Source organism: Lampetra fluviatilis, chromosome 33, assembly GCF_964198595.1.
Source record: "Lampetra fluviatilis chromosome 33, kcLamFluv1.1, whole genome shotgun sequence".
NCBI lineage: Eukaryota > Metazoa > Chordata > Hyperoartia > Petromyzontiformes > Petromyzontidae > Lampetra > Lampetra fluviatilis.
The window spans coordinates 164994-191633 of NC_136307.1; the positions used below are offsets into that span (position 1 = coordinate 164994).

General features: G+C 49.0%; 1 protein-coding gene across 1 annotated transcript in view; it reads left to right on the forward strand.

Moving 5' to 3' along the window:
• Window positions 1-24790, forward strand: part of XDH (xanthine dehydrogenase) — a 36226-nt gene extending 11436 nt beyond the window's left edge. The window contains exons 7-36 of the mRNA XM_078872169.1: window positions 732-800; window positions 1420-1509; window positions 2906-3047; window positions 3426-3518; window positions 4296-4447; window positions 6176-6269; window positions 8099-8208; window positions 8697-8884; window positions 9173-9335; window positions 10089-10178; window positions 10712-10881; window positions 11700-11823; window positions 12451-12573; window positions 12858-12954; window positions 13854-13978; window positions 14434-14567; window positions 15552-15639; window positions 15751-15837; window positions 16928-17119; window positions 17794-17939; window positions 18741-18822; window positions 19006-19101; window positions 19949-20077; window positions 21302-21376; window positions 21748-21800; window positions 22079-22193; window positions 22829-22894; window positions 23217-23405; window positions 23860-24027; window positions 24740-24790. Of these exons, the coding sequence (XP_078728295.1) occupies window positions 732-800; window positions 1420-1509; window positions 2906-3047; window positions 3426-3518; window positions 4296-4447; window positions 6176-6269; window positions 8099-8208; window positions 8697-8884; window positions 9173-9335; window positions 10089-10178; window positions 10712-10881; window positions 11700-11823; window positions 12451-12573; window positions 12858-12954; window positions 13854-13978; window positions 14434-14567; window positions 15552-15639; window positions 15751-15837; window positions 16928-17119; window positions 17794-17939; window positions 18741-18822; window positions 19006-19101; window positions 19949-20077; window positions 21302-21376; window positions 21748-21800; window positions 22079-22193; window positions 22829-22894; window positions 23217-23405; window positions 23860-24027; window positions 24740-24790 (3501 nt within the window). The remainder of the gene's footprint in view (window positions 1-731; window positions 801-1419; window positions 1510-2905; window positions 3048-3425; window positions 3519-4295; window positions 4448-6175; window positions 6270-8098; window positions 8209-8696; window positions 8885-9172; window positions 9336-10088; window positions 10179-10711; window positions 10882-11699; window positions 11824-12450; window positions 12574-12857; window positions 12955-13853; window positions 13979-14433; window positions 14568-15551; window positions 15640-15750; window positions 15838-16927; window positions 17120-17793; window positions 17940-18740; window positions 18823-19005; window positions 19102-19948; window positions 20078-21301; window positions 21377-21747; window positions 21801-22078; window positions 22194-22828; window positions 22895-23216; window positions 23406-23859; window positions 24028-24739) is intronic.
• Window positions 24791-26640: the final 1850 nt, after the last annotated feature.

Sequence of the window (26640 nt, forward strand, 5' to 3'; positions counted from 1 at the left end):
CCAAGCAGGAAAGGGTTTGCATTCTTCTCACTGCCCATGGCTGACACGACTGTCATACGTCTGCTATAAACTTGAACTATCGATCATTTCCCACAGCTGTCAAGCGACTTCCACGATTGTTTGCAGACTTCCCCAACGTCCATGACAGGACGCATTGCACAGGGGACGGTGCAGGGGCCCTGAGGTCCCTATCCCTGCTCAGGGGAGTTCGTTGTTGGCTCACTGTGCCCAGTGAAACGCCTCTAGTCCACAACGCTGTTTTTCACCTCTCCTCCAATATCCTTGACCCTGAATTGATCCATGGAAACTCCTGTTATCTGCGGGTGGATTTTTCCTATTATCCATGAGGGGTCACCCAGAAATCATGGCAGCCACTAAATTCATCCAGTCATGGTTAAGAGGGAGACTGGAGTTGATGCTTTCAGACACTCGCGTAGGTTCACATCCCTCCTCGCGCTTGATATTCGCATTTAACCACGTGTGAAAGTCGATGATAATGTATTCGTATATGCTGTATGTAATGGCTTTCGTTGACCCCCTACAGCCACTCGATGCCTTATAGTTATCACAGTGGCAAGAAGTATTTAACTGACGAATCAAATTGTGACGCTGATTCACGACGATTCATAAAGCACCTAAAACCCAACTTGCTTCTTTGCTCGGAGATCTGTGCACAGTTTGTCGCACAATCCGTGAGCCTCACGGAGAGACGCCTCTGCTGCCGAACGCAGGCCTCAGGTTGCTGTGGAAATGCATCTCGAGTTGGAGGCTGCTGCAAGGAAGAACAAAACGCGGCCGTGGTGAGGCCCCGCTTGGCAGCGCTGCCGAGAGCCCCCCCCCCGTCACACCCCCTCCCCCCAGAGGCAGAACGGCAGGAGCGCAGTGCTCGTCGCCCTTAGCACGCCATCGCTGGGTCGTACTCCACACTGGGATGCCGACGTCATCCACTCGGCTTGCTGGGAATGATCACGTTTGTCCCGCCTATCACGGTTGTACCCGATTGTAAATCTGCCATCCATTATAACCCCTTCCCTTAATTCCTTTTGCTTTTATCATATTTATCCTGAACCCGAATTTGAAGCCCCCCAGTTAAGCAAACGGGCTTGGGTAGGACACGTCTCAAGAAGGAGCCGATGGAGTGGAACGATCGTCAGGGAGAGTGACCGAGTGGCAGCCGTGGAACGGAACGTGCCCAAGTGTACGTTCACCGAGTATAGGTGCTACGTGTATAGGTGCTACGTGGATTATTACAGCACAGGATAGTGAGAGGTGGCCACAGCCTGGGAGGCCTTCGACCAGCAGTGGATTGATCATGGCTGGTGATCTAGACGAGCTGTTTGATGAGCTGCCATGCTGCCTTCGAGGCCCCTGGTGTCGTGCGTATGGTATTCACACTGGGCTCTGCCGAATGTGCCGCAGGGCTCGAACGAGGAGCCGCCCCAAGCTGAGTCTCCCGGGGCCCTGCCTCTGGACCCCACGCAGGAGCTCATCTTCCCTGCAGAGTTGCAGGTGAGTCCCTTGTCACAGCAGCGAACGGGATGCGTCAAGACGACGAGACGCATGATGTCGTCAGCAACTCTTGAGATCCTTACTCACTTTTCCATTCAATGTATGTCTTGGTTTCATCAGTTTGGTGGCAGTGTGGTAATACTTGTGCCTCACAGCAAAGAGCCTCTGGGTTCGATTCCAGTATTGGGCTCCTTGCTTTGTGGAGTTTGTATGTTCTCCCCCTGTTCTGCTTGGATTTTCTCTGATTTCTGTTTCCTCCCATACCTAAAAAAGACACGATGCAACCGGTATTGGCCAAACATCACAATTGCTGAAGAACTACCTGCAAACTTGGCAGGATCCTCCTGAAATAGTCTTGAGACACAGTGAGGCTTTCCTGTTCAAATACGCATACCATTTAAATAACAATGAACATAATCTGTTATGAGGCAATGTTATCACGCAGCAGCTTCCCACTCCTGAAGATACATGTAAGTTCCCGTGCTACAGACAGATTGTCTGTGGTTCCTCAGCGACCAATAAATAGCAACGTGAACTCAGCCATGAGTGTGGGGTTGTGGATCCCCTACAGAGCAGCCTCAGCGCTGCCAGCGGTCACACCGCTTGTGGAGGCAGCCCTGGCAGTCGTCGGCTCAAACGTCTCTCGGTTGCCTCCTCGCATTTGCCTCCATGTCCTCAGCGCCTCCACTTCCAGCGAAATTTACCCATCGAGTGTCTGTCTAGGCCAGTTCTCTTGCGGTGGGTCTGATTGTCCTTTTGGTTTTTGCCTTCGAGTTGTACGAGTTTGGTAAGGAGAATGTGGTCACGATTTGTTTTTTACAGAACACGCTATACATTGGGGCGTCTCACACTGCTTTACATCGCATCTGATGCATTTCAAAGAGAACCTCAAAGGCTGTTCCTATGACTCAGCACCTGGCCTGAAAATGAGTTTAAGTTTGTCCATCACGAGGTGTTGATTGCTATATGTAATCCATATTTATTAATTTCGGGTAATTTACAAACTGTAAAATTTGGACCCTGACACCGGAACACAATGACCTACTCGTTTCAAATAATGTCACGAGATCTTTAACGTCCACTGTGAAGTGGATGGCGCGTAGCGTTTTTCCCAGTTGTTGCAAATGTAGTAATTAACCAGGGCAGCCTGTTGGGCTCGAACCGCAAGCCTCTGCAACGAGCGGCGAACGCGTGGCGCCATCGCGGGGCATACTGGGGGGCATGTCTGGGCTCAGGCATACGTCAGAGACTCATCACTGAGACTCCCACGTCGGTGCGCAGGATGCGTACAACCCCGACGGGACTTGGGAGTGGAGATGACAACCCGAGTTCCCGCACTGTTAAACGAGCAGAGCTGGTGCCGCTTCGTGTGCTCCTGTGGTTCCTCTGCCCGCAGCTGAGCACGGACCTCGAGCAGGGGATGCGAGTCTTCCGGGGGGAGCGCGTCGCGTGGCACGAGCCGAGCAACCTCCACGAGCTGCTGGAGCTGCGCTCGCGATTCCAGGACGCGCGCATCGTCGTGGGGAACACAGAAGTCGGTACGCGCACGTTCACCGCTCTAGGCAGAGGTTCACCTTTCAAATCCGGTAGACCACCCCGGTTATTAGTGCGGGTGTAGGAACTGTAAAGATGCTTCGCGCCATCTAATTACAGCGGATATTCAAGATCTCTTTAACGGAAACCTGGCAGGACCCTCCTGAAAGGAATTCTTAAGACTCAGTGAAGCTTTCCTGGGTAAAAAAGCGGAACAATACGAATACAAAACAAGCCTCATACAATAAAACCTTTAAATAAACCACACGTTCTGCAGGTATGACAACAGTGGTCACATTTCCCCCATGAGATGTATGACAGGTGTTACTGCATGGACGTCTCCTACAATGACAATGGGGAGGTAATGAGTGCTGTGCTTGCAGGTGTGGAAGTGAAGTTCAAGAACAAGCACTATCCCTGCCTGCTGGCTCCTGCTCGTGTAGCTGAACTCAACCAAGTTCTCTTCTCTGACACTGGTTCGTCCTACATCACATTCTCTGTGTATTGCTGATTGCATTCGAATGGCATAAAAACAGTGCTAAAGGCGTAGCCTCGCTAGCCAAGGCGATGACATCATTATGCGTGACGCTGTCTTGCGACGTCACGCATCGAGAGATGACCGCATCTCGTCCATAAATAAATACTTCTGGAGTAAACGCACATTGGAAAGCATTTGCAATGCCATGCATATGCATGATTTCTCTTGTTTGATATGAAAGATCTGAATTTGTATGACTGCTGTGATAATATCACTGCACAACCCTACTCCACAAAATGCCAAACAAATCTATTTTAAAATATAGATCTGGGTGGTGCTAGGGTGGCGCCGTGAAAATACTTGTGCCTCAAAGCTAAAAGCACCTGGGTTCGATTCGTGTGTTGGGTGGGCGGCTTTCTACATGGAGTTTGTATGTTCTCCCCTTGCTCAATATGGGTTTTCTCCGGGTTCTACAGTTTCCTCCTTGAGTTGAAGTGCAAACAACATGATTGATATTGGCAAAAATTTCCCAATGCTGAACAAATATTATAGCTGCAAATTATTGCGAAAAGCTGGCAAGACCCTCCTAAAAGAGTCTTTGCGACTCATCGAAGCTTTCCTCGGTGAACAAGCGTAGTAATAATACAAATAATGAAATGATGAATACACTGAAAAGTCAATATATTCGTCCAAAACTACAGTGGCAATATTTTAAAGCGCGAGTATAAAAAGCGAGGAGGTGTCTGGCCGTGACTGTGGATGGGTCTGTGAGCAGGGCTCTGGCTGGGCGCCGCGTGCACGCTGAGCCGGGTGGAGGCCGCGCTGGGCGCCGTGCTTGCCAAGGGGCCCGCGGCCAGCGGCGAGACGTTCCGCGCGCTGCTCGACGTGCTGCACTCCTTCGCGGGCACCCAGATCCGCAACGTGGCGGTGAGTCGCCTCCCAGATCCGCAACGTGGCGGTGAGTCGCCTCCCAGATCCGCAACGTGGCGGTGAGTCGCCTCCCAGATCCACAACGTGGCGGTGAGTCGCCTCCCAGATCCGCAACGTGGCGGTGAGTCGCCTCCCAGATCCGCAACGTGGCGGTGAGTCGCCTCCCAGATCCGCAACGTGGCGGTGAGTCGCCTCCCAGATCCGCAACGTGGCGGTGAGTCGCCTCCCAGATCCGCAACGTGGCGGTGAGTCGCCTCCCAGGGCTCCTTGCCGCTGTCACCGCGCGCCCCGCCAGGAGTCCGTGACGAGGCAGCCCGTTGGTGGGACAACCCAAAAACACCAAATATAATTAATGACTCACAAAGGTGTGCCTTGCATGTGTAGCCAATCTCAGCCTGGTCCAGACCTCCGGGTTCTCGAGGTTCTCCTGTTTTCTTACATTGTCAAATCACTCCATTGGGACGACATACGGCAATATTGTCCTCGACTTGAAAACTTGGCAGGATCATCCTGACAATGGGTATTGAGACTCTCCTGGCTGTGGATGACTGGGTAAGGAGACATGATCCTGTTATCACTGTTGTTGTTGCTGTTATGCAATTCCCATAGATGGGAGGTTAAACAAAGAGTTCATGATTTCACCGACTGCCAGAGACGCGCACACACGGGGTGCGTACACGTTGTTCTGCACAATCTGTTTGTTACACTGTTTCATTAGGGTCATGGTCCACATTGCAAAGTGCATTGCCCATAAATGCTATGGCGGTGTGGTGTTGGGCACTTTTGTCGCGATTGTGCCGGAAGCATTCATGTTGTGGCTGATGGCAGATTAGATGAGCGAAAACTATCGTTCATCTGCTACTCTGGCTGTTGTCAATGTGACCTTAATTGACTCTGAGACACTTTCACTGAATCCTAGGAATACGCACTCTTTGCATCACCGTACACAGTCGCTTCTCGAGGCTGGACACGGGCAAGCCGAGATTGGGGTCACCCAGAATGGCAACCGAAAGGAAAGACTTATTTTGCTTGAATCTTGTACTCACATTTATCTGGAGCCCAATTTTGTAGCCTTCTTTACTACACCCTTTCATGTCCTGCCGTTCATTCCCCTGAATTTCCATAATGACCAAAGTCCTCCGCAAATCTGAGATGACAACATGAATGCTCATGCCTTCATTCCTTCAATTAAATGTTCAGAAATATGTTCTTCACGGAATAACTTTGTTGAGGGCGTAACTCCACGCCGAACTCCCAATGATTAGTATTTTGTGAATTAAATAACAACATTATTTGGAATGCCGCTCACAGTTGTATTTAAAGTCAGAGGCACAAGAAACCACAGACAAGTGGGAAGGCAGCCCGGACCGGTGCCAATAATTGCCCAAGCTCTGGGGTCCTTGATTGGGATACTTGGCCAACGCCAAGGATACATTTTTATACATGTGAGAGAAACCAGAGAAAACCCACACGTACAGATGGGAATTAACCCACTTGCTGTACTGCCATTACACCCTGGCAAGCCAAGAGATGGCGACGTCACAGCCCAGCTGGTTGTGGGAGTTTCACAAATTCTTATGATCCTCCATGGCGCCACCGAATGCTATGTTAAATATCCAGGCTGCACGGTGTCATAACTCATGGTTTCACGCACCTGCAGTTCTCAATACCTCGTGCTGGGTTACGAGCAGTTGTGACAAACCTCCTCCCACTCACCCCCTGCAGGCAATCGGAGGTAACATCATCACAGCAAGCCCCATATCTGACCTGAATCCTGTGCTCATGGCTGCTGGTGCACAGCTGTCCCTCGTCTCGCCCGGTGAGTGTCGCTGTGCCCGTCGTGAGAGATCCACCCTATCCATCGCGCAGCACGAACCAGAAGATTATACAAATTGGTGAAGTGTCCGTTCCCGTGCCCACTCTCCAGCAGCAAATTATTCGAGATGACGGGAGCATTACCCGCACATGAGGATGATCTCCGCTGTCTTATTTAAGAGTCAGGAAACCTATCCGCCGTGATGTCCGGTGCTGCACGACGCTGGTTCATGTGGTTTACTTCAACAAAATGTTTCTGCATTATTTTTTATTATTCTGCTTGCTTACCCAGGAAAGCCTCACTAAGTCCCATAACTCATTTTCAGGAGGGTTCTGTCAAGAGTTCACAATAGGGAGCGATGATTGCTATGTATAGTCCAATGGAGTAATATGTTTGTAATTTTATTAACTTTGGAAATTAGATTTTTTTAGTTAAAGCTTTCGTGACTGCAGGGATTCATATTCTCGGTTCTTTCGGTAAAGTCACGTAGAAGGGAAATAATAAAATAATAAAAATAAACCAGTTCAATTATCATGACGTTTCGATTGCAACACAAGCAATCATCATCAGGTGTGAAAACCACAGCAAGAAAATTTTGAAAAAAGTGGCGGTTTTTTCTTAACGTCAGCACCACGGACAGCGACCAGCGGTTGTTGAGACGGACGAGTTCATCTATGCTCGGAACGGAGGAGGGGGGAGAAAAGGAGAATGGAATGCGGTCTGAAAGTCACCGTAAGCGTGAACACAATCAATAAAGACCCGAAATGGTTTATCACATCCTTCCAATGATTGCTAAGCCAGAATCCATCTTCTCGGTTGAAATTGCCTCTGTGTTTGTAAATGTGGATAGCCTCATGAACGAAACGCCACTTTTTTCAAAATGTTCTTGCTGTGTTTTTCACACCTGATGATGATTGCTTGTGTTGCAATCGAAACGTCGTGAGAATTTGATTGTTTTGTTTTTATTATTTTATTATTTCCCTTCTACGTGACTTTACCGAAAAAACCAAGAATTTGGGAAATTTGGACCATGATGCTGGCACACTATGGCCTAATCTTGCGAAATACATCACAGGATCTTGAAAGTCCACTGGGAAGCAGACGTTGCGTAGAATTGTTTATGGTTAACACGCCACCTGCAGTATTCAATCAGAGCTGACGCTGGATGCAAGCCATGAACCTTTTGAACGAGCAGTGAAGGCCCTAAGTATGCTTTCATACATTTGTACCCTAACTACAGCATCTGCAATTCCAATGAAGTATAGGAGAGCCTTGTATTTTTTTTGCTACACAAAGTTTCTGTAAGTAGTCACTTTTCCTATCAGCTTCCCATCTGCTGCATCCATCCCATGTTGTCCACGTTGTTTGGAGGATAGAAACATTGCTGTGTTTAGGTCGTACAGAAGGTACCAGGAGGCGAGACAACGAAGCTCCTGTGCAGCATCGTGTTACCCGCGTGCTGCGTGGCCCACCGTCTCGTCCATCCTCGCCTGCGCCTCCACCCCACGCATCTCCTCACACCCCCTGCGACGCCTGCCGTCCGTGTTGCCCACCAAAGACAAAGACTCCCTATGTGGCTTTAACAGACTGTTGGGAAAAGTGCTGTTAGTGAGCACCTATCAAGGCTGGCAAGGCACACGATGGGGTGATGTGGCCAGCACCATGCCTGGCCACCTTTGTCTCACCGGTGGCAATTTTTACTCACGACTCCAGGTACTCATTTAAGACTAAGTTGACCTAAGGGAGGCCGAGAATTGCTTCAGACATCCGTCACTGATGTTGGCTCTGCATTATCGCCCACCTCCCCCCCTGACTCCCCCCCCCTTCCCCAGCCGGAACACGGGTCGTCCCGATGGACGGCTCCTTCTTTACGGGATACAGGCAGACGCTGCTGCGCAGTGACGAGCTGCTGCTGGCTGTGTTCGTGCCTTACTCCCGCCCGGTGCGTGACGCTCGCTCCGCGCCATGCGTTATCCACCGGTGCCCGGCTTCTCTCGCCAGTGTCGCTGTCTGTCTGTGCAATTCTGCGTTTTATTTCTGTGCGGCATTCTCTCTGCACTGATCCTTCTCGGGGGGATCTGTTTGGCTCTTCATCTTGTCTCTTTGGGAATTTCTGGGATTTCTGCGTGTTGTATTTGGCCATTGGCTTGGCTTCGTGCTGATGCCACAAGCCACGTGCGTGGTTGCCAGGACTTGATGAGAGATTTTAATAATGTTGAGATTTAAATGTATCTGTCTTTGTGACGAGTCACTGAAATTTTCACGTCTTATGAAAGTGCGAAGATAAAGAGGTGACAATCGTAATTGAAAATGTCCATGTGTTTGATGTTTAATCTGAAATTTGAAGTAATTTTTTCACTTCCGATTTTACACTCCGCATGTTCCACATTCAGAGCTTTACTTTGCTCATTTACGTTCGTGACATTCCAGAGAGAATATGTGATGGCCTTCAAGCAGGCGCAGCGACACGAGGACGACATCGCCATCGTGAACGCCGGCATGCGTGTGCGCCTGCACACCGCCTCACTGCGCGTCGCCGAGCTCAGCCTGGCCTACGGGGGCATGGCACCCACCACGAGGGCCATTTCACAGGCGGCCACCAATACCTTCATCGATAGGCAAGCCGCGTCGGTAGTCCTGACTTGGGGGAAATGCTGATACGCGCAATTCCAATGGAGTAATTTGCAGGTTAATTTGCAGCATACCAGTTACATTATATTTTTCTTTATCTATGGGAAGAAACCGGAGAACCCAAAACAGGGGAGAACATACAAACTACACGCAATTAGGCGCCCAAGTTGGGAATCGAAGCCAGACTCTTCTTGCTGTGAGGTACCAGTGTTAGCACCACGCACCCTACTGTCAGCTTGACGTTATGTGTGTATGATGTGTGCTGTCGGCTGCAGGCTGTGGGACGAGTCTCTGCTCACTGACGTTTGTGCCGTGCTGGTGAAGGAACTGCCGCTCTCTGCTACAGCTCCAGGAGGCATGGTGGCTTTTCGACAAACTCTTGTTCCCAGCTTCTTCTTCAAGTTTTACTGGACCGTGCTAAGAAAGCTGCATGAACAGGTGCGTAGATAAATGGAGTGACTTCTAAAGATGTTTTTATTTCTTGGAAAATTGGGCATCAAGGTGGTGGCGTATTGGTAACCCTGTGCCTCATGGCAAGAAGGGCCTTGGTTTGATTCCCGACTCGGAGGCCTATCTGTGTGGAGTTTTTATGTTTTCCCCTTTGTTTTGTATGGGATTGCTCCGGGTTCACCAGTTTTCGCCCATGGCAAGACAAAGCCCCCACTGCGTGGGGCAGTTGCTCAGATTTTCTCTCTCCATGAACTTCAATTTCTCTCCAGTCTAATCCACCGCCCTCACATCTCACTCTACCAATTCATCCTGCCATCTCCCCCTTGGTCTTTTCGTGCTCGTTCTGCCCTGCACCGGCTCGTAGGGGCACGAATGAAACTCGTAGTAATCAACGCTCTTGAGAAGAAGTACAAATCTGCATGGTGAGAGCTCCAAAACACAACAGAGAATGTGAGTTTGTGTGATTCATCCCCGCAAGTTTGTGAATTGCAATGGCTTAGGGAAACAATTTAGTTGAAGAATAGATTATTTTGTAACTTGTTTTAACCGTCACTTTTTTCGTACGGTTGTGTACCATGAGTTCAAATGCAACATTGGCATATAAATTGCATACATAGCAAATAATCAGTTTTCAGGCACAATATAAAAATACGTGTATTGTGAGCTTATGAATTTATTTTAATCAATGAATCAATTCAGTGGCATGTGCCTAATAGTGTGTATGTTTCCTGATACTTGTAGGATGAGGACATCTCACAGATTCCACCAGAGCACATAAGTGCCACTCAGCCCTACCAGCAGAAGCTGATACAGAGCATGCAACTCTACCAGGTATGTGTACACTCCTACTTACAAGAACACGCGTGTCATATATTAAGCGACAACGTGGCACAGTGGTAACACTCGTTCTTCACACCAAGAAGTTCCTGGGTTTGATTCCTGAGTCGGGCGCCTTTCTGCGTGGAGTTTGTGTTCTCCCCCCCCCACATCCCTTCGAGTTCCCGGTTTTCACCCATAGCTAGAATAATACACAATGTAACTGATTATGGCCAAACATCCCAATGCAGATACGTATCTGCAAATTGCTCAATTGGGATTATGCATAGCAGCATCACACCCTACTGTTAAAACGTGGCAGGACCTTCCTGAAAAAGTATTGAGACTCACTGAGACTTTCCTGGGTAAACGAGCGCAGCAATAACAATTAGTACCGAGCGCGGCGCAAACATCACCACCAGGTAGACAAGGGCGGCTGACCACCCACGCCCCGTGCGTCGTGCCAGCCTTGTTGCTAACGGTGCTTTCCCCTGCGGCCTGTAACGGTGCCACAGCGTCGGCTGACGCGAAGTTTGTTTTCTCCGCAGGAGGTGCCGCTCGGCCAGCGAACGGAGGACGCCGTGGGCCGCCCGGTGCCGCACGTGGCCGCGGCGTTGCACACGAGCGGGGAGGCAGGGTACTGCGATGACTTGCCGCGCCTGGAGAACGAGCTCTACATGGCCCTAGTCACCAGCTCCCGGCCGCACGCCGCCATCACGTAGGCCCTCTCAGCGAGCGCCGGCTTATTAGAGTGGCGCAGTTGTGACGTTCAGTGACGCTTGTGCTCGCAGTAAGAAGGCCCTGGGCTCGATTCCCAACTCAGGCGGCCTGTTCTGGATGGGTTTCCTCAGGTTCTCCGGTTTCCTTCCAAAGCTAAAATCATGCTATGTAATTGCTGAACAATCACCTGCAAATTACTCAATTTGGATTACGGGAACGACATTTCCCTTTGCAGGATCCTCCTAAAAAAGAGTTTGAGACTCAGTGAGACTTTCTTTGTTAAATATGTTACGTGTAGTAATAGTAAATAAATAAAAGAATTAGCACATTTAGTATTTGCACCATTCTTATAGTGCAATGTTATCAGGAAGGAAGACGCTTTGTTTTACAGACATAATTTCCAATAGTTTTGCATGATTGGGCGATGTGTTTTTGTCACGCACTGCAAAGTTTAATTACATTAAGAGGTGCCCAAGCCCTGTGGCCCTATATTAGGATGTTTGGCCAACTCCACGAATAAGTGTTTATACATTTGGGAGGAAACCTACACGTTTCAGGGGCTAACACTCGTTCCCCGTACCGATAGAATATGGATTGAAACGTACCCACTTGCTGTACTGCCATCATACCCTGGCGAGCCATAAGATGACGACCTTGCAGCCCGGCAGGTTTGGGAGTTTGATGAAAGCGGACAATTCACCAACCCTCGCTGTCTGCCCGGCGCGGGTTCGCTGCACACTTTCTGTCGCTTCACGAGCGGCGAGCTCCACGCTCCGTGTCCACCTCCATTTGCTGCCGATGGCCCCTTGCGTGCAGGGCGATCGACGCGAAGGAGGCGCTCGGCCTCCCAGGGGTCGAGGCGTTTATCGGCGCTCGCGACGTGCCTGGGATGAACCACAGTGGCATCTTCCACGACGAGACGGTCTTCGCAGACGGCAAGGTGAGTTTGCAGCTGCACGGCGCATGTCTCCTCATTGGCCCGTCCATGCATCTCCTCCCCGAACAGAGAGGGAAATAATCCACAGGGCAAATCTAGAATTCTTGCTTAATGAAAATAAGCTGCCATCCTTGTCCTATATCTTCAACTGGCAAGTGACATCATGTTGAATTGCGTTGGATAGCCTTGTGTTCAGCATTAACGTGGGCTTTTTGTTAAACTGTAATTTTATTTACCATCAAAATACGCGACGTCTGCTTCACAGCAGATGTTAAAGATCCCGCAACGACCTTGAAACCGAGGAGGCCACTGTGCAGGCGTCAGGGTCCACATTTTACAAATTCTAAGATTATACCACTAAATCGAATTTCTCGATTTGGATAAGATATAGCAATCATAGGCGACTCCCTTCTGTGAGATGAAACAGTGACAAGTGGCGCAGTAAACGCTCCTACAAGTGGACAGTTAACTTGTTTGGCTGGATCGGGGGGGGGGGCGGTGGAGGGTTCTTGACAATACAAACCTGTTTGCGCGTGGAATATGCTTCACTTTCCAGTCTGTAGTACGAAGCGAAGACATTGTGACATGTCGCATCAATATTGACTTGGTGTTGCGGGTGCTGTGCATCAGGTCACGTGCATAGGTCATGTGATCGGGGCTGTGGTGGCCGATACACAGATGCACGCCCAGCGTGCTGCTAAAGCCGTGAAGGTCACTTACGAAGACCTGCAGCCCGTCATAATCACCATGCAGGTGAGACACTCGCTGGGCGTGCTGGTGACAGTGCACACTGTGGAGCAGGCTATTGTGAGCCCCACAAGTGGAGGGTCACACCTCTTGTCTCTCTTCTGTTATGGCGCTCGGCCACTGTCCAGCTGTCAGAGTGGGACGACGTTTTGCTACTCTGCGTATGTTGGAGGCGGTTAAACTGAGATGGTACAGGCGTGTGTCGTTAGTCACTGTGTTTAGATCTCCTCACAGTGGCGACACACGCTACCGCGCTCGCGAGCGAATTGTAACGGTTGCTCTCCTTGCAGGACGCCATTGCCCAGGATTCGTTCTATGAGCAGCAGAGACAGATCTTGAAGGGTAACTTGGAGTCCGGCTTTGCTGAGGCAGACCACATTGTGGAAGGTTGGTCCCTCACCAGACACGCTTTGTGGAGACTCTGCATGGCGCCGCGATAACACATGTGCCTGACAGCAAAAAGCCCGAGGTTTGATCCCCACCTCAGGTGGCTTTCTGTGTGGAGTTTGACGTGCGGTGTTGGTGCTGTGGTGAATGTTGACGTGCAGTGTTTGTGCTGTGGTGAATACTGACGTGCGGTGTTGGTGCCGTGGTGAATGTTGACGTGCGGTGTTGGTGCTGTGGTGAATACTGACGTGCGGTGTTGGTGCCGTGGTGAATACTGACGTGCAGTGTTGGTGCTGTGGTGAATGTTGACGTGCAGTGTTTGTGCTGTGGTGAATATTGACGTGCGGTGTTGGTGCCGTGGTGAATGTTGACGTGCGGTGTTGGTGCTGTGGTGAATACTGACGTGCGGTGTTGGTGCCGTGGTGAATGTTGACGTGCGGTGTTGGTGCTGTGGTGAATATTGACGTGCGATGTTGGTGCTGTGGTGAATATTGACGTGCAGTGTTGGTGCCATGGTGAATGTTGACGTGCGGTGTTGGTGCCGTGGTGAATGTTGACGTGCGGTGTTGGTGCTGTGGTGAATACTGACGTGCGGTGTTGGTGCTGTGGTGAATACTGACGTGCGGTGTTGGTGCTGTGGTGAATACTGACGTGCGGTGTTGGTGCTGTGGTGAATACCGATGGACAGTGTTCTCGTGTGGCCTGTGGATCGGAACGAGTATCGTATTTAATTCTGGAGTAATAAAGCTCACTGTAATACTTTTAATATAATTGAGTGTATTGCATGACATTCTAAACAATGTGGAGGTTTTGCAATGTATCCACATCCGTGCAAGTATCTGCCCCGAGGAGCCGAGCTGTGGACATGGTTGGTCTGACGTGCTGGCTTCCCCTCGCAGGAGAGATACACATCGGGGGGCAGGAGCATTTCTACCTGGAAACGCAGTGCTCGCTCGTCATTCCCAAGGGCGAGAATGGGGAGATCGAGATCTTCTCTTCTTCTCAATCGCCCACCAACACACAGGTGTGTCCTGCCCGCGTGTGCACGTACACATTTACACATTCACACAGGAGAGATTGCCTGCACAGCCCCACCGAGTTTCAAGACTCATTTTCAGGAGGGTCCCGCCACATGTTCACAGTACGGGTCGATGTTTCTACGTGTAATTTACTTGCAACGAGGCACGAGTGTTACCACTGCGCCTCGATTTGATTCCCAACTCGCGTTGGCCAAACATCCCAATGCTAACAAATTATTCTTAGGTTTTTTCGGTAAACCTAAGAATATGAATCCTTGCAGTCACGAAAGCTTCAAATCTAGAGCTAACAAATTACTTGCAGACTATTCAGTTGACATATCATACCGTGACATGCTACTGCGAAAGCCTGGCTTCCCTGGGTAAACAAGCGGACTCACAACAATAACAACAACAACAACAACCGTGATATTAAACAATCGTGCTGGCTGGGGGGGTGCAGCTGGAGGCGGCGGAGGTGCTGGGCGTGCCGGCGAACCGCGTCTTGTGCCGCGTGCGCCGCATGGGCGGTGGCTTCGGCGGCAAGGAGAGCCGCGCCTGCATGCTCTCCAACGCCGTGGCGGTGGCAGCGGTGCGGTGAGTGGTGCCGCACACGCAGCGTCGTATCTAACGTCTTAACGTCAACTTGTAACTCGCCGCTGCACGGCATCCGCTCGCTCTCGAAGAGAGAGAGAGGACAGCTCAGAGGCGCGAGGAGGAGGATCCACAGACAAGCAGGAAGGCAGCAGCAGCCGGGCGATGAGGAGCCGGTGGCAAGTATTGCCAAAGCTCTGCGGGCCTCTATATGAAACTATATGGCACAACCCAGAGTACCCAGAGGGGGCGACGCTCTCTCCCATACAGACAGAACAGGTGGAGTCCACATTTCTCCTCTCCCGCCTTCTCCTGGCGAGCTAAGGTATGGCTCCTCCTCAAAGCCCAGGGGAAGGAAGTTTGACAAAATGTCAATGATTCACCAATCCTCACTTCCTCCACAGTGCTGGATAACAGGCATGTGCACAAAGTATTACATTTAGAATTACACCCGGCACACACGAGGAAATCCACTTGAGCACAAGGGTTATCTCTCGCATGCAACAGCTGTGGTTCATCATATGTGGTGGAAATGGAGATTATAGTTCCTCCCAGCGTCACGTGAGACACTGACGCCAAGATACGGCAGCTCAAGCTCGCGATCTCACATCCAGGCCGCATGGGGACTCCTCCAGATAGTGGGTATCAGCAACGTCGCCACACATCTCTTGTGTCATGCCTTCGCTTTTGCTTGTTCTGCGTGTTTGACTGAACACTCGGCTTTTGCGATTAGAGTTTACGACACGCAAAGTTGTGGAGCCCGCATTCATTTTTCCATTGGGAAAGGTTTCCTCGTCACATGCGGATTTAAATCTCTCAGCTCTTCAGCGGCGGTCTTTTTAAAAGCTGGGATTTGGCGCGCCCACGTGACGTTGCGTCTCCACGGGGAACGCTCAAACTCTCCCCGGCACCACGACGCCCACGGTGAGACACGAGCGAGCACAAGCCGCGAGCCCACGGTGCTTTGTGCTGCTGTGCGTGGCGCAGGCTGGGCCGGCCCGTGCGCTGCATGCTGGACCGCGACGAGGACATGCTCATCACCGGGGGCCGGCACCCATTCCTGGGCAAGTATAAGGTACCGTCGTGCAGATCCTCCACTGCTTTGCTACATTGTATCTCAGGATGGTTACTGCACAGATCCAAAGTGGAAAAAGGACAGAGTATATTTGTCATGGCTGTGTTGCAGGTGGGGTTCATGAACGATGGTCGAGTGATCGCACTGGATGTGGTTATGTACAGCAATGGCGGCAACAGCCTGGATCTGTCAGCTTCTGTACGTATCCCAACTCTACATGGTGCCATCTTCACACCACCTTTGGATTATATAAAGCAAGGAACTGCATTCTCGAGTTCCTGCCCTTTTCACGGCTGGGAATTATTCCATCACCTCTAGTGCTGCCAAATGTAACTCCCACTGCTCCGATTAACATGGTTGGCTATGTACAGTGCGAAAGAAGTTCAATATATAGTGTACATATATGGTTTTCTCAAACCTCGCACTAAAAAAATCGAAATAATCCAACATAGAATTGAGAGACCATCCATAAATGCAACGGAATTTTTTTTTTATCTTGAATATTTTCACTGGCTCTAAATCTAACAGTAGATGACAGTTTAGACGGCTTGAGTCTTAACCGGTCCCTGCCCGGTCCCTCTGCGCACCTTTCCAGAAATCAAGGTAGCATATCAACATCCCCAGTCATCCTGGGCGGCAGGGTGGCATCGTGGTAACACTTTTTCCTCGTGGCAATGCATTCACCTTCCTGTGGCGTTTCTTCTCCTTCTGTTCTGCAGAGTGTGTGGGTGAGAGTGTTAGTGTGTGTATGTGGAGTTTAGTGGCTTCTAAAAATAATATTTCCTTGGAAAATTGGCCACCAGGGTGTGGGATATTGGTAACCCTTGTGGATCAATGCAAAAAGGGCTTGCATACATACAATGTCATTGGTATTGGCCAAATACCCCAATGTCAAATAAATATCTGCAAATTGGGATTACACACAGCAGCGACATCACCTGCTGCTATGAAAACTTGGCAGGACCCTCATGAAAAAGAGTCTTGACACTCAGTGAGGTTTTCCTGGGTATGCAAGCGGAATATTTTTCAAAACATCACATTGGGTCCTTCCCCTCCCGGAATTATTTATTATTGTGCGTCATGTCTACTGCTGTATATTGCTGCGACTTGGCTACACGATGGTCAATGCACCACTGACACTGCTGCTTATCACTCTCCCCTTGCCACTCTCCTCATTCATATATTATAAAAGTGTCAGAGTTGCTGCACCAATTCAGACGAGACAATATGCCCACAATGCAAGCTGTGTCCTGGCTCGGCTGAGCGGTGCGAGTGCTCTGCGTGGCAGGTGATGGAACGCGCTCTGTTTCAAATGGACAACGTTTACCGCATCCCAAACATCCGTGGCAGAGGCATCGTTTGTCGTACGAACCTCCCGTCCAACACGGCCTTCCGTGGCTTCGGGGCCCCGCAGGGAATGTTGATCGCGGAGAACTGGATCACGGACGTGGCCATGACCCTCAATCTGCCACCCCATGAGGTCAGTGGAGAAGCTGAAATTCTGGATTTTAATCATTGTGTAAAGCTTCAACATGACTTTACGATTGAGCACGTTTGGTGCCCCTATACTCGTACTCATAGGGAAACTGGCGCGTGGAATCCCGCAATGCCATCAGAAATGGCTGTCTTTTTTACGCTACTTAAAGGAGAGTCCCACCCAATGCTAAGCCCCTAGTAGCAAAACAACTTAACAAGGCATTTATTTGCCATTTGAGCATCTTTAAGGGAGTTATTGAGTATCCACTACAGTCACAGATAAACAAAGTTGATGTGTTATTGAATTCAACCCTAGATGGGAGGTGTTAACAACACACAGGTAATTGGAATAGATATCCTGCAGATCGTTAGAGGACTCGTGTACTGGCCCGGGCAAAAGGATAAGGGGCAACTAATACGAGGATTTACACTTAGGGCCGGCGCTAGGAGGTACTGGGGTGGGCCCTGCATCACCAAATGTCTCTTGGCACGACCCAAGATCTCTCCCTTCCATAGCCGTGAATCGCTGCTGTGGTGGTCCTCCACACAACGGCTCTAGTAGCCCCCCGTCCGATACAAGCTGGGCCCGGGCCTGGTTCGAGTGTCAAGTCATGAATACGAATGTTGGCTCGTGATCACCCTTGATCCCATCAAAACATCCTGGCAATTGGCCTCTAGGTGCGGCAAGTGAACATGTACACAGATGGGGACTTGACGCACTTTAATCAGCCCTTGACGGACTTCACGTTGGACCGCTGCTGGGATGAGTGCCTGCAGCAAGCGAACTACACGCAGCGCTGTGTGGACGTAGAAGACTTTAACAGGTACCCCCCGTCTGACGCTCAAGCCACAGCCACGTGTTACTCTCGTGATGCATGGCGCACCACATACACGCCAAGAAACCCGCGATCCCAAATTAATACCAGCTATTACAGATGGCCACGCCATTTTAACATTGAGCATTTGTCTGATTTATTCATGACCATTTTTTTAAGCAGCAAGGATGACTTTTCAATCCAAACAAAATTTAGAAATGGCGAATATGAGAGTGTTTGACGTTGCTGCTGTGTGGTAGGCATAGCACGGCAGGCTGCCACGCAGCTTCATCATCAGCAGCAGCAACGCCACTGATGAGCAAAGCACAGCAGTGCGTTTGTTGGTGTCACGAGGTCACCATGGGGTGGCAGGATAGCGCAGTGGGGAAATGTGCCTGGGTTCGATACCTGACTCGGGCACCTCGGTGTGTGGAGTTTTTTATTTATTTTCTCTTCTGCATGGGCTTCCTCTGGGTTCTTCCGTTTCTTCCGGTATTGCCCAAACATCCCAATGCTGGAATTCACTGCAATTGGATTACACACGGCAACGTTCCCCCTGCCTGCCAAACCTGGCAGGACCCTCCAAGACTCCCGGGTGAACAAGAAAAATATTAACAATGATCCCGACTCCATTTCTTTTGTCCCTGTCTGCCTTGCTGAAGAGATCATGCATCTCAGGCAGCACATACTTGGTTAGAAAGTAACAATGGAATGAAGCTTGAAAACATAATTGCATCTTGAGAGTATTTCGTGAATGTTGTAATAGAGTGCAATCATTCCTGTAATGATGACAGACTTCGTGTTTGGCAGGCAGAATCGGTGGAGGAAGCGTGGCATCGCAGTCATACCGACCAAGTTCGGCATCAGTTTCACCGCCAAGTTCTTGAACCAGGTGTGTATCACGTGGCACTGGCAGCATTCATGGCGAGCGCGTGGTAAAGGGTCGTGGTTGAACGTGCACACGAAGCACCATGTATGTATAGCACACACGATAAGGTGGCCCCGTCACAGTGCTCGACTCTGTCACAACGGTGCACTGCTGTCCTCTCACAGTGCCTGTGTGTGCTCCGTGCAGGCCGGCGCGCTGGTCCACGTGTACAAAGACGGAACGGTGTTGGTGGCGCACGGAGGCACAGAGATGGGCCAGGGCCTGCACACCAAGATGATTCAGGTGTGTGGCCTACCACTGCTCCTCCTTGGCAGGGGCTGTACGTTCGACCAAGGGGAGCGACGGTTGAGTGTGGAGGGGTTATTGTCTGTACAATCGTTCGCCCGGGAACTATGACGCTCTCACAGATGAGATGTTGAGCCAAATGACGTGGCAACGCGGTGAGACTTGCGCCTCACTTCTGGTTTGACCCTTGCGTCATCACGACTGGTCCGCAGTCGTTGTCACTCGTAAAAGTAGCCAAGGGCAGCGTGGAGACCCAGCGAGGATCAGTCTGCCGTGGGAACGGCACCACCCAGCATAGCGCCAGCATGGCTGCCACTGTCGGTGGAAATGACGCAGAAATTTGCAAGGAGCAAAATAACAAGAGGGCTGTCTCTGTTCATAATTTACCTATTCCACTTTTATTATTTGTTTCTTTCGGTTAAGTCACGTCTAAAGATAAAATAATAAATTAAATTAAATAATAGAATACGACGTTTCGATTGCAACACAAGCAATCATCATCAGGTATAATGAAATAGCGACATAAAATATAACCAGAAAACTATACCTGATGATGATTGCTTGTGTTGCAATCGAAACGTCGTATTCTATTATTTAATTTAATTTATTATTTTATCTTTAGACGTGACTTAACCGAAAGAAACAAATAATAATTCCTGCAGTCACGAAAGTTCTAAAATTAAGACTATTCCACTTTGTTGCAATACATTGCTATGCTGATAGCTGCGATCGCAATGTAGTTGCGATCGCACTGTAAAGCTACCTGTATCATTGTTGCGTGCATCTATGCGTGCGTGTGTGTACATGTAGCATCTATGCGTGCGTGTGTGTACATGTATCACAGGTAGCCAGCCGCTGCCTGGGTATCCCGATTTCTGATATTCATATCAGCGAGACGAGCACAAACACCGTTCCCAACACATCCCCTACGGCAGCCTCTGTCAGCTCGGATCTCAATGGGATGGCTGTGAAGGTATGGCACGTAATAATCCACGATTGTATGGCTGTTGTAGCTTTGAATGCATGCAAACTAGTGGTCATTAAGTAGACCCAAGTCACAGTGGGGTGTTGTGAGAATAGCCCAGCAACACGGCTTATCGCTAAAACCAACGCTTCAAGAGCCAGACTGCCCTGTGGCATTGGAGCCTCCCGGACCTCTTCATGGCCAGAGGGAAGATTGTAAAGGAAGAAAATCACGTTTAAGGCATGGCTTCTGTCACGCTTTACATCCTTCATTTGTCCTCGGAAGTATGTATTTTACGTTTAAAGCCACATAACGAGACGATGTCACGGAGCTCATGAAGCGTGACGGTGCGAGATAATGTAGTGATGTCACTAGGAGGAGAGGGAAGATGGAGGGGAGCTCTGAACGCCGCAGCCATTATAGAGCCAACACTGAGGCAAATGCTTCTAGCGCTGCTTTTTGTGTCCAGGCCTTGGGCGATCCTTTGATCATCAAAGTGGCTATTGTCTCTAGGGAAAGTCCCTCATAGCAACACAACTTAAAACTCAAGTTTTCTTCATTGAGTTATGTACTCCCCTCATTCTAGATTTGAGGCTTTCGTGACTGCAAGGAATATTTTAGACAAACATAATATTTCTAGACAAACAGATGGGCAGGCTTAATAAGGTTAATGTTTTGAACCTTAAATCTTGACTGCAGGTTTTGAACCTTATTTCGAAAATAATAAAAATGTATATTTAGGCTCCCCGAAGATAAAACTCTTTATCAGGTTATTTTAGTTTTTTCAAAAACGTGGCCCTGGAATCGGCCTAAGCAGCAGGTCACTGTGCAGCTCCCTCCGTCCAGGTGGCCACACATTCGGCCCCGGTGGTGAGACTGGAGTGGGAATACAGACCGAGCCACTTGCTCGGTCCGTGAGCGCGGCCGGCTCGGTGGGCAGTGGCCGTGGAGTCGTGGCGCCCAGTGATGATTTACTGCAAAGGGTGTTCTACAGCACGGCTTGCTCTTTCTACTGCTTGGACAACTGCTCAGTAAAATAAAAAAATGTTGTGCTTAATCCAGGTCTCGTAATGCCTATTTCTTTTTTGGTTGTACAACCAACTTGTCCTCTCTGTTGACAAGTGAAATATCAAGAATTAAGACGCAGCAAACTGCAACTCTGGACGTTGTTGCCCATGCCCGGTAACTGTGTGCAGCTGCTGTAGAATCTGAGTGGCTCTGTCTCCTGTGCAGATTGCCTGCTCAACCCTGCTCGAGCGCTTGGCCGTATTCAAAGAAGAGAACCCTTCAGGCTCCTGGCGCGACTGGGTCTGAGTTCCTTCCCCTAACACTGCCACAATCGAGTTGCTCAATCCACTGATAGTCAACTATTTGTCAGTAACAGTGCTGTGCAACACCAATGTTGATCACAAAACCATTTATCGACACATCATTAAAGTAATGTAATTTACGTGAAATATTTAACAAAAAAACCTAACGTGGAGCATGCGTCTTTTAACAAACTGCCACACAAACCCCTGGCTGTTAGTATTCATCTTTGACCATGATGTGGTCGGTTTTAAGTGATTATTGTAATCAAAATGTTGACTGTGAATTATTATTTGTGTACCTTATAAGTCATACTGTACCCCAATTGGCATTCTATTGAATTATTAAATGTGGTTGGCTTGTGCTCACAGGTGAATAAGGCCTACATGAACCGCATAAGCCTGTCCACAACTGGTTTCTACAGGTATGAAGTCTTGCATCCTCAAGTCAGATACCTTAAGTTACTGCGTTACTTCCTGATATTGTTACAATGGGAGTTCTGTTTGAAAGAAAAACATTGCAGTCGCGCACAAAGTGTATTCACACAAGAGAGAATGTCCACCGTGGAGATTGAGTGGTAAGATCGGCCTATGTTGCAGGAGCACGACAGATGGCGTCGGACCACGTGGGATGCCAACTCTCATCCAGACGTGGAGAGAACGAGGCTGATGACAATGTGCACTGCGTGCGTTGCATTCACAGGACTCCAGACATTTATTATGACTGGGAGAAGAACGAAGGCAAGCCATTCAACTACTTCACAATCGGCGTGGCCTGCTCGGAGGTGGAAGTGGACTGCCTCACCGGAGCCTCCCAGGTGAGGTTCGAGAACACAGTTTGAAACAGTTTTGTCTCTTTCTCCAACTGTGCCCTGATCATGCTATCGGGATCATTAGGCAAATATTTTTTAAGAATCTCCCAAAGCACCAGCAACCCTTCCTGTTAGAGAACAGCAGGAGAAATATTTATTCTGCCTCAGCAGTTCGCCTGCTGTATTTTTCACCTGAAGACGATTGCTTGTGTTGCAATCAAAACGTCGTGATTTTTTATTATTTTCTTTATTATTTTTCTATCTCCGTGACTTTACCGAAAGACCAAAAGAGTATGAATTCCTGCAGTCACGAAAGCTTTAAGTCAAGATTTGATCACAGAACGACTTCTAGTAATCAGTTCTGAGGTTTACCGGTTATCGTGTAACAAGCCCAAACAAGCCGAGTCCAGGGTGTGAGCACTTTCAGGTTTTGTGGACTCACCATGGGACCAGACGCACGGCAATATAGTTCAATGCCCATGGGCACCTCGTCTTCTCCGTGAGGAAGAAGCAAAGTACAGGCTGCTATCACAAGGACACAACGGCGCTGCCCCGTGCCTGCTTCAATGTGTGAGGTCACTGTGTAGCATTGTACTCTGTGTGCTGCAGTCACACTCACGCTCGTGTCTCTCTCTCTGCAGACTCTCCGCACCGACATCGTCATGGATGTTGGCAACAGCTTGAATCCAGCCATCGATGTCGGCCAGGTTTGCGTCCATCCTGCATCAGTTCTGATTTTATATTTCATCAGAGCACTACGCGCAGTCTGATCTACTGATGCATACGACATTGTACAATCCCGGTCGCATCGCTCGCAGGACACAAATCAGCATTCTGCACCGGCACTGCACGCACGGCGCCGGAATCTCATGCATAACTTCTTCATTACCGGAGCACCTCCTGAATTGCTCAGAAGTTGCTTCTGGGGGGAGCAAAGGGCAACATAGCATGGAGTAGTTTTGATGAAACGCTTCTTGGACATTCCCTACCGCGTGAGAGCCAGTTCCCTATGCATGCGCGTGGATGCAGATCGAGGGCGGCTTCATGCAGGGCCTGGGCCTCTTTGTGCTGGAGGAGCTGCGCTACTCTCCAGAGGGGTCGCTGCTCACACGGGGGCCCGGCTCCTACAAGATCCCTGCCTTCGGGGACGCCCCCGAGCACCTGCACGTGTCGCTCCTGCGGAGCGCGCCCAACAAACGCGCCGTGTACTCGTCCAAGGTACGGCGGAGATGCACGGCCCGCACGCGCTGCCTGCACTAAACACGAGAGGAGCTGTGTGCAGTGTGTCAACACGTTAAGAGCCACTTCACGTGGGCGAGATAAACAAGATAGGGTCCAGAATTCTAAGAGTTGTACTCTGACGGAACCCTGTCACTTCAGCACGACAGACGTCCCATGAAACACTTCCCGAGAGATGCGTGATATTCCCATACGACACGTCATACGTAGAGCACACACTACACGCGACATAGTACACAACACAAGACATAGAGAGCTCTTCCACCGTGCATGCAACCTTACATACATACATTACGCAGCAAATGCCAATCTGGCATATCCGCGAGTAGTTGCCCTGCCTGGGCATTGATGCATTTCATAGCAAGAAGGCTCATTCCGTGCCCATTCCACGAGCGCGTTGGCGGACGTGCCGTGTCCCGTGTGCGGCACGCAGGCCGTGGGCGAGCCGCCCCTGTTCCTCGCCGCCTCCGTGTTCTACGCCATCAAGGACGCGGTCCGCGCGGCCCGAGCTGACGCAGGCCTGGCGGGGCCCTTCTGCCTGGACAGCCCGGCCAGCCCCGAGCGTGTTCGGATGGCCTGCCCCGACCGCTTCACCAAAATGGTGCTTTCACACACACATTGGTTCAGTATGGATTTTGGGTCATGCCATTAAGCGATCTCGACATATTTTGTCAAGACCCTCCGCCCCACGGAGATAAATTGTCATGCGTACGATAATTTAATGCTCCAATTGCTGTTGTCAGCTCACTCACTGGTGAGTTGGAGAACAATTCTCACAGCCAAATTTCGCAATTAGATACGATATCTCACTTCAAACTACGTCAAGCATATTTCAAACAATAAATAACTTATTAAACAATGCACGGGACAATTTAATTTGTTTGCTTGTTTCAGGTGGTGGAGAGTTTCGTGATGAAAATCTGGCCAGGTCACTCCGTGGTCGAACCCAAAAGAACCGTTATGAAGCAATGTAGTTTGTGTTAACCAAACATCTCCACACATAGAACTCTGCTGATAATTAGGGTTTGAACACGGTGTGGCTTTTTGGGTAAATTATCCTGTTCACTGCCAGATTTAACTTCAAATGCGAAAACTACGTATATTTTCATACTCAAAAGCCATTTAGCAATTTGTCTTCGATTTTGTCCTGAAGTAGAGTGTGACACCATCTGCACCAAATCAGATAGCCAGTCATAATTTAGGGGAGAGGCTTATCACGTGACCTCAAGGTGCAGCTAGTTGGCACGCGCACCGTGGTGATGCCACCGTAGTTTAGTATTCAATGCCCTCTGTTGAACGTCTTTATTTTGCAGGTTCCTCAGGAGGAAGAAGCTGGCGCTGTGCCCTGGGCCGTGCGAGCCTGACAAGCGGCGGCACCCTTGCTCGGCAGCTTGGGGAAGCACGGGCGGCAATGCCGGCTTGTGTTTAGAACAGCGACGTCGATACCAACACGCTTTCCAATCCGCAGCTGTTCTTTGGTGTGCAGGATAATTTCGTAACTTTAACACTATCAAAAGCCATTTTCACGGCAGGGTGATGTAGTGGTAATGCTCATGATTCGCAGCAAGAAGAGCCTGGGTTCAATTCCTTATTCGGGCACCTTTCTGTGTGGAGTTTGTACGTTCTCTTCATGTCCTGCATGGGTTTCCGGTTTCCTTCCATCGCGAAAAATCCATAGCGTAATTATTGTTGACCAAACATCCAATTGGGATTACACAGAGCAATATCGCCCCCTACTACAAAACCTGAAAGTCGTGAGACTAAGTGAGGCTTTTCTGGGTAAATACGCATAATAACAATTACCACCATAGGTTTTAATTTTTCAAAGTGCCCTGCGTATGGATTTTTGTGTTTTTGCAATAGACAAAAATTCAAATGTGGGTTTTTAAATATTTGGAAAATTCTGAAAATGATTTACCGTAATTTTTGTTTTACCTCATATTATGGAAGTGTAGTAACATTGTTTGGCAACATCTTCCAGACATTGTCGATGTATTGATATGCATGCAGCTGGTCTGATAGCCGTGTTTGGAAATGTTGACAAGTATTGGATTGTTTCAATGATGTGATCACTCTTTTAAAGTGTAAAAAACCATTCCTAAAACCATTTCAGCCAACAACCATTTTAATTACGTGCCAAAATCTGAATTCTAGAAAAATGTACAATTACAAACTGTGTACAATTACAGACTGTTGCTTGTCAGTGAATGTTTATTTATAACATTTTGTCTGCTGAAATACTTAATAAGTGCAACACATTCACATGACAAAATCCATCAGTAGGAAAGAACTTGTGTCGAGTGAAATACGATAAGTATTTACCAGTAATAAAGTATCACTACCTCAAACGTATTGATAACAAAAAACAAGGTGACCGTGTGGTCCAGGCCTGAAACATTCTACAATTCTCTTTAAAATGTATCACTAAAGAGGAAGAAAATAAAGATGTAAAATACTGTCATTTTTGGGCTGTAGGTTGCATGTAATTGTAGGTGTTGCCATACGACGATTCACATTTGTTTGTCATGGTGTCTTAAACTGGAATGCATTTTTCTAATTATTTTAAAATTCAGCTTTAATATAAAATGATTACAAGACAAATTAAATGTTCTACAACATGACTTATAATACAATTCACAACACATCTTTCAATAGTTCTGTGGAAACTCTTCCTTATTACCTGAAACTTCATTTTTGTTTTTATTCCTCCAGCATATCCGCTCAGCTTTTTCACAATCTCACCTGGCCAGGGTGAATCAGCCTCCACGAGCATCACCAGCGAACTCTGTCCTGCGCCACACTAAGTGCATGCTGGGATTACGTCTCTCTCTCACACTTTCACTGCTTCCCCGTAGCTCTCAATGATTCTGCCAACCATTACAGTTCTTCCCCTTTCAAAGCAGGCCAACTCTCCTACGTTCTAAGAGGATGGGACACGCAGAAGAGTTTGGTTTCGCATATTCCTTTCAATTTTTAACTCCACTCCATGGAAGTCTGCTTCGGAATACCTGTGCTTTACATTTTAACTTTAAGATTTTAAATTAAAACATTGCTAAGCATGTGCTAATCTTCTTTGATTTAATAAAGCATCACAAGCAACACGTGTTACTGGGTGATGGTTTACATGTCTAAACAACATCAATGCAATGTTCTTAAGGGGCCGTCCATAAATGACGTCACGCAACTGGGGGGGGAGGGGGTCAGACATGTGACG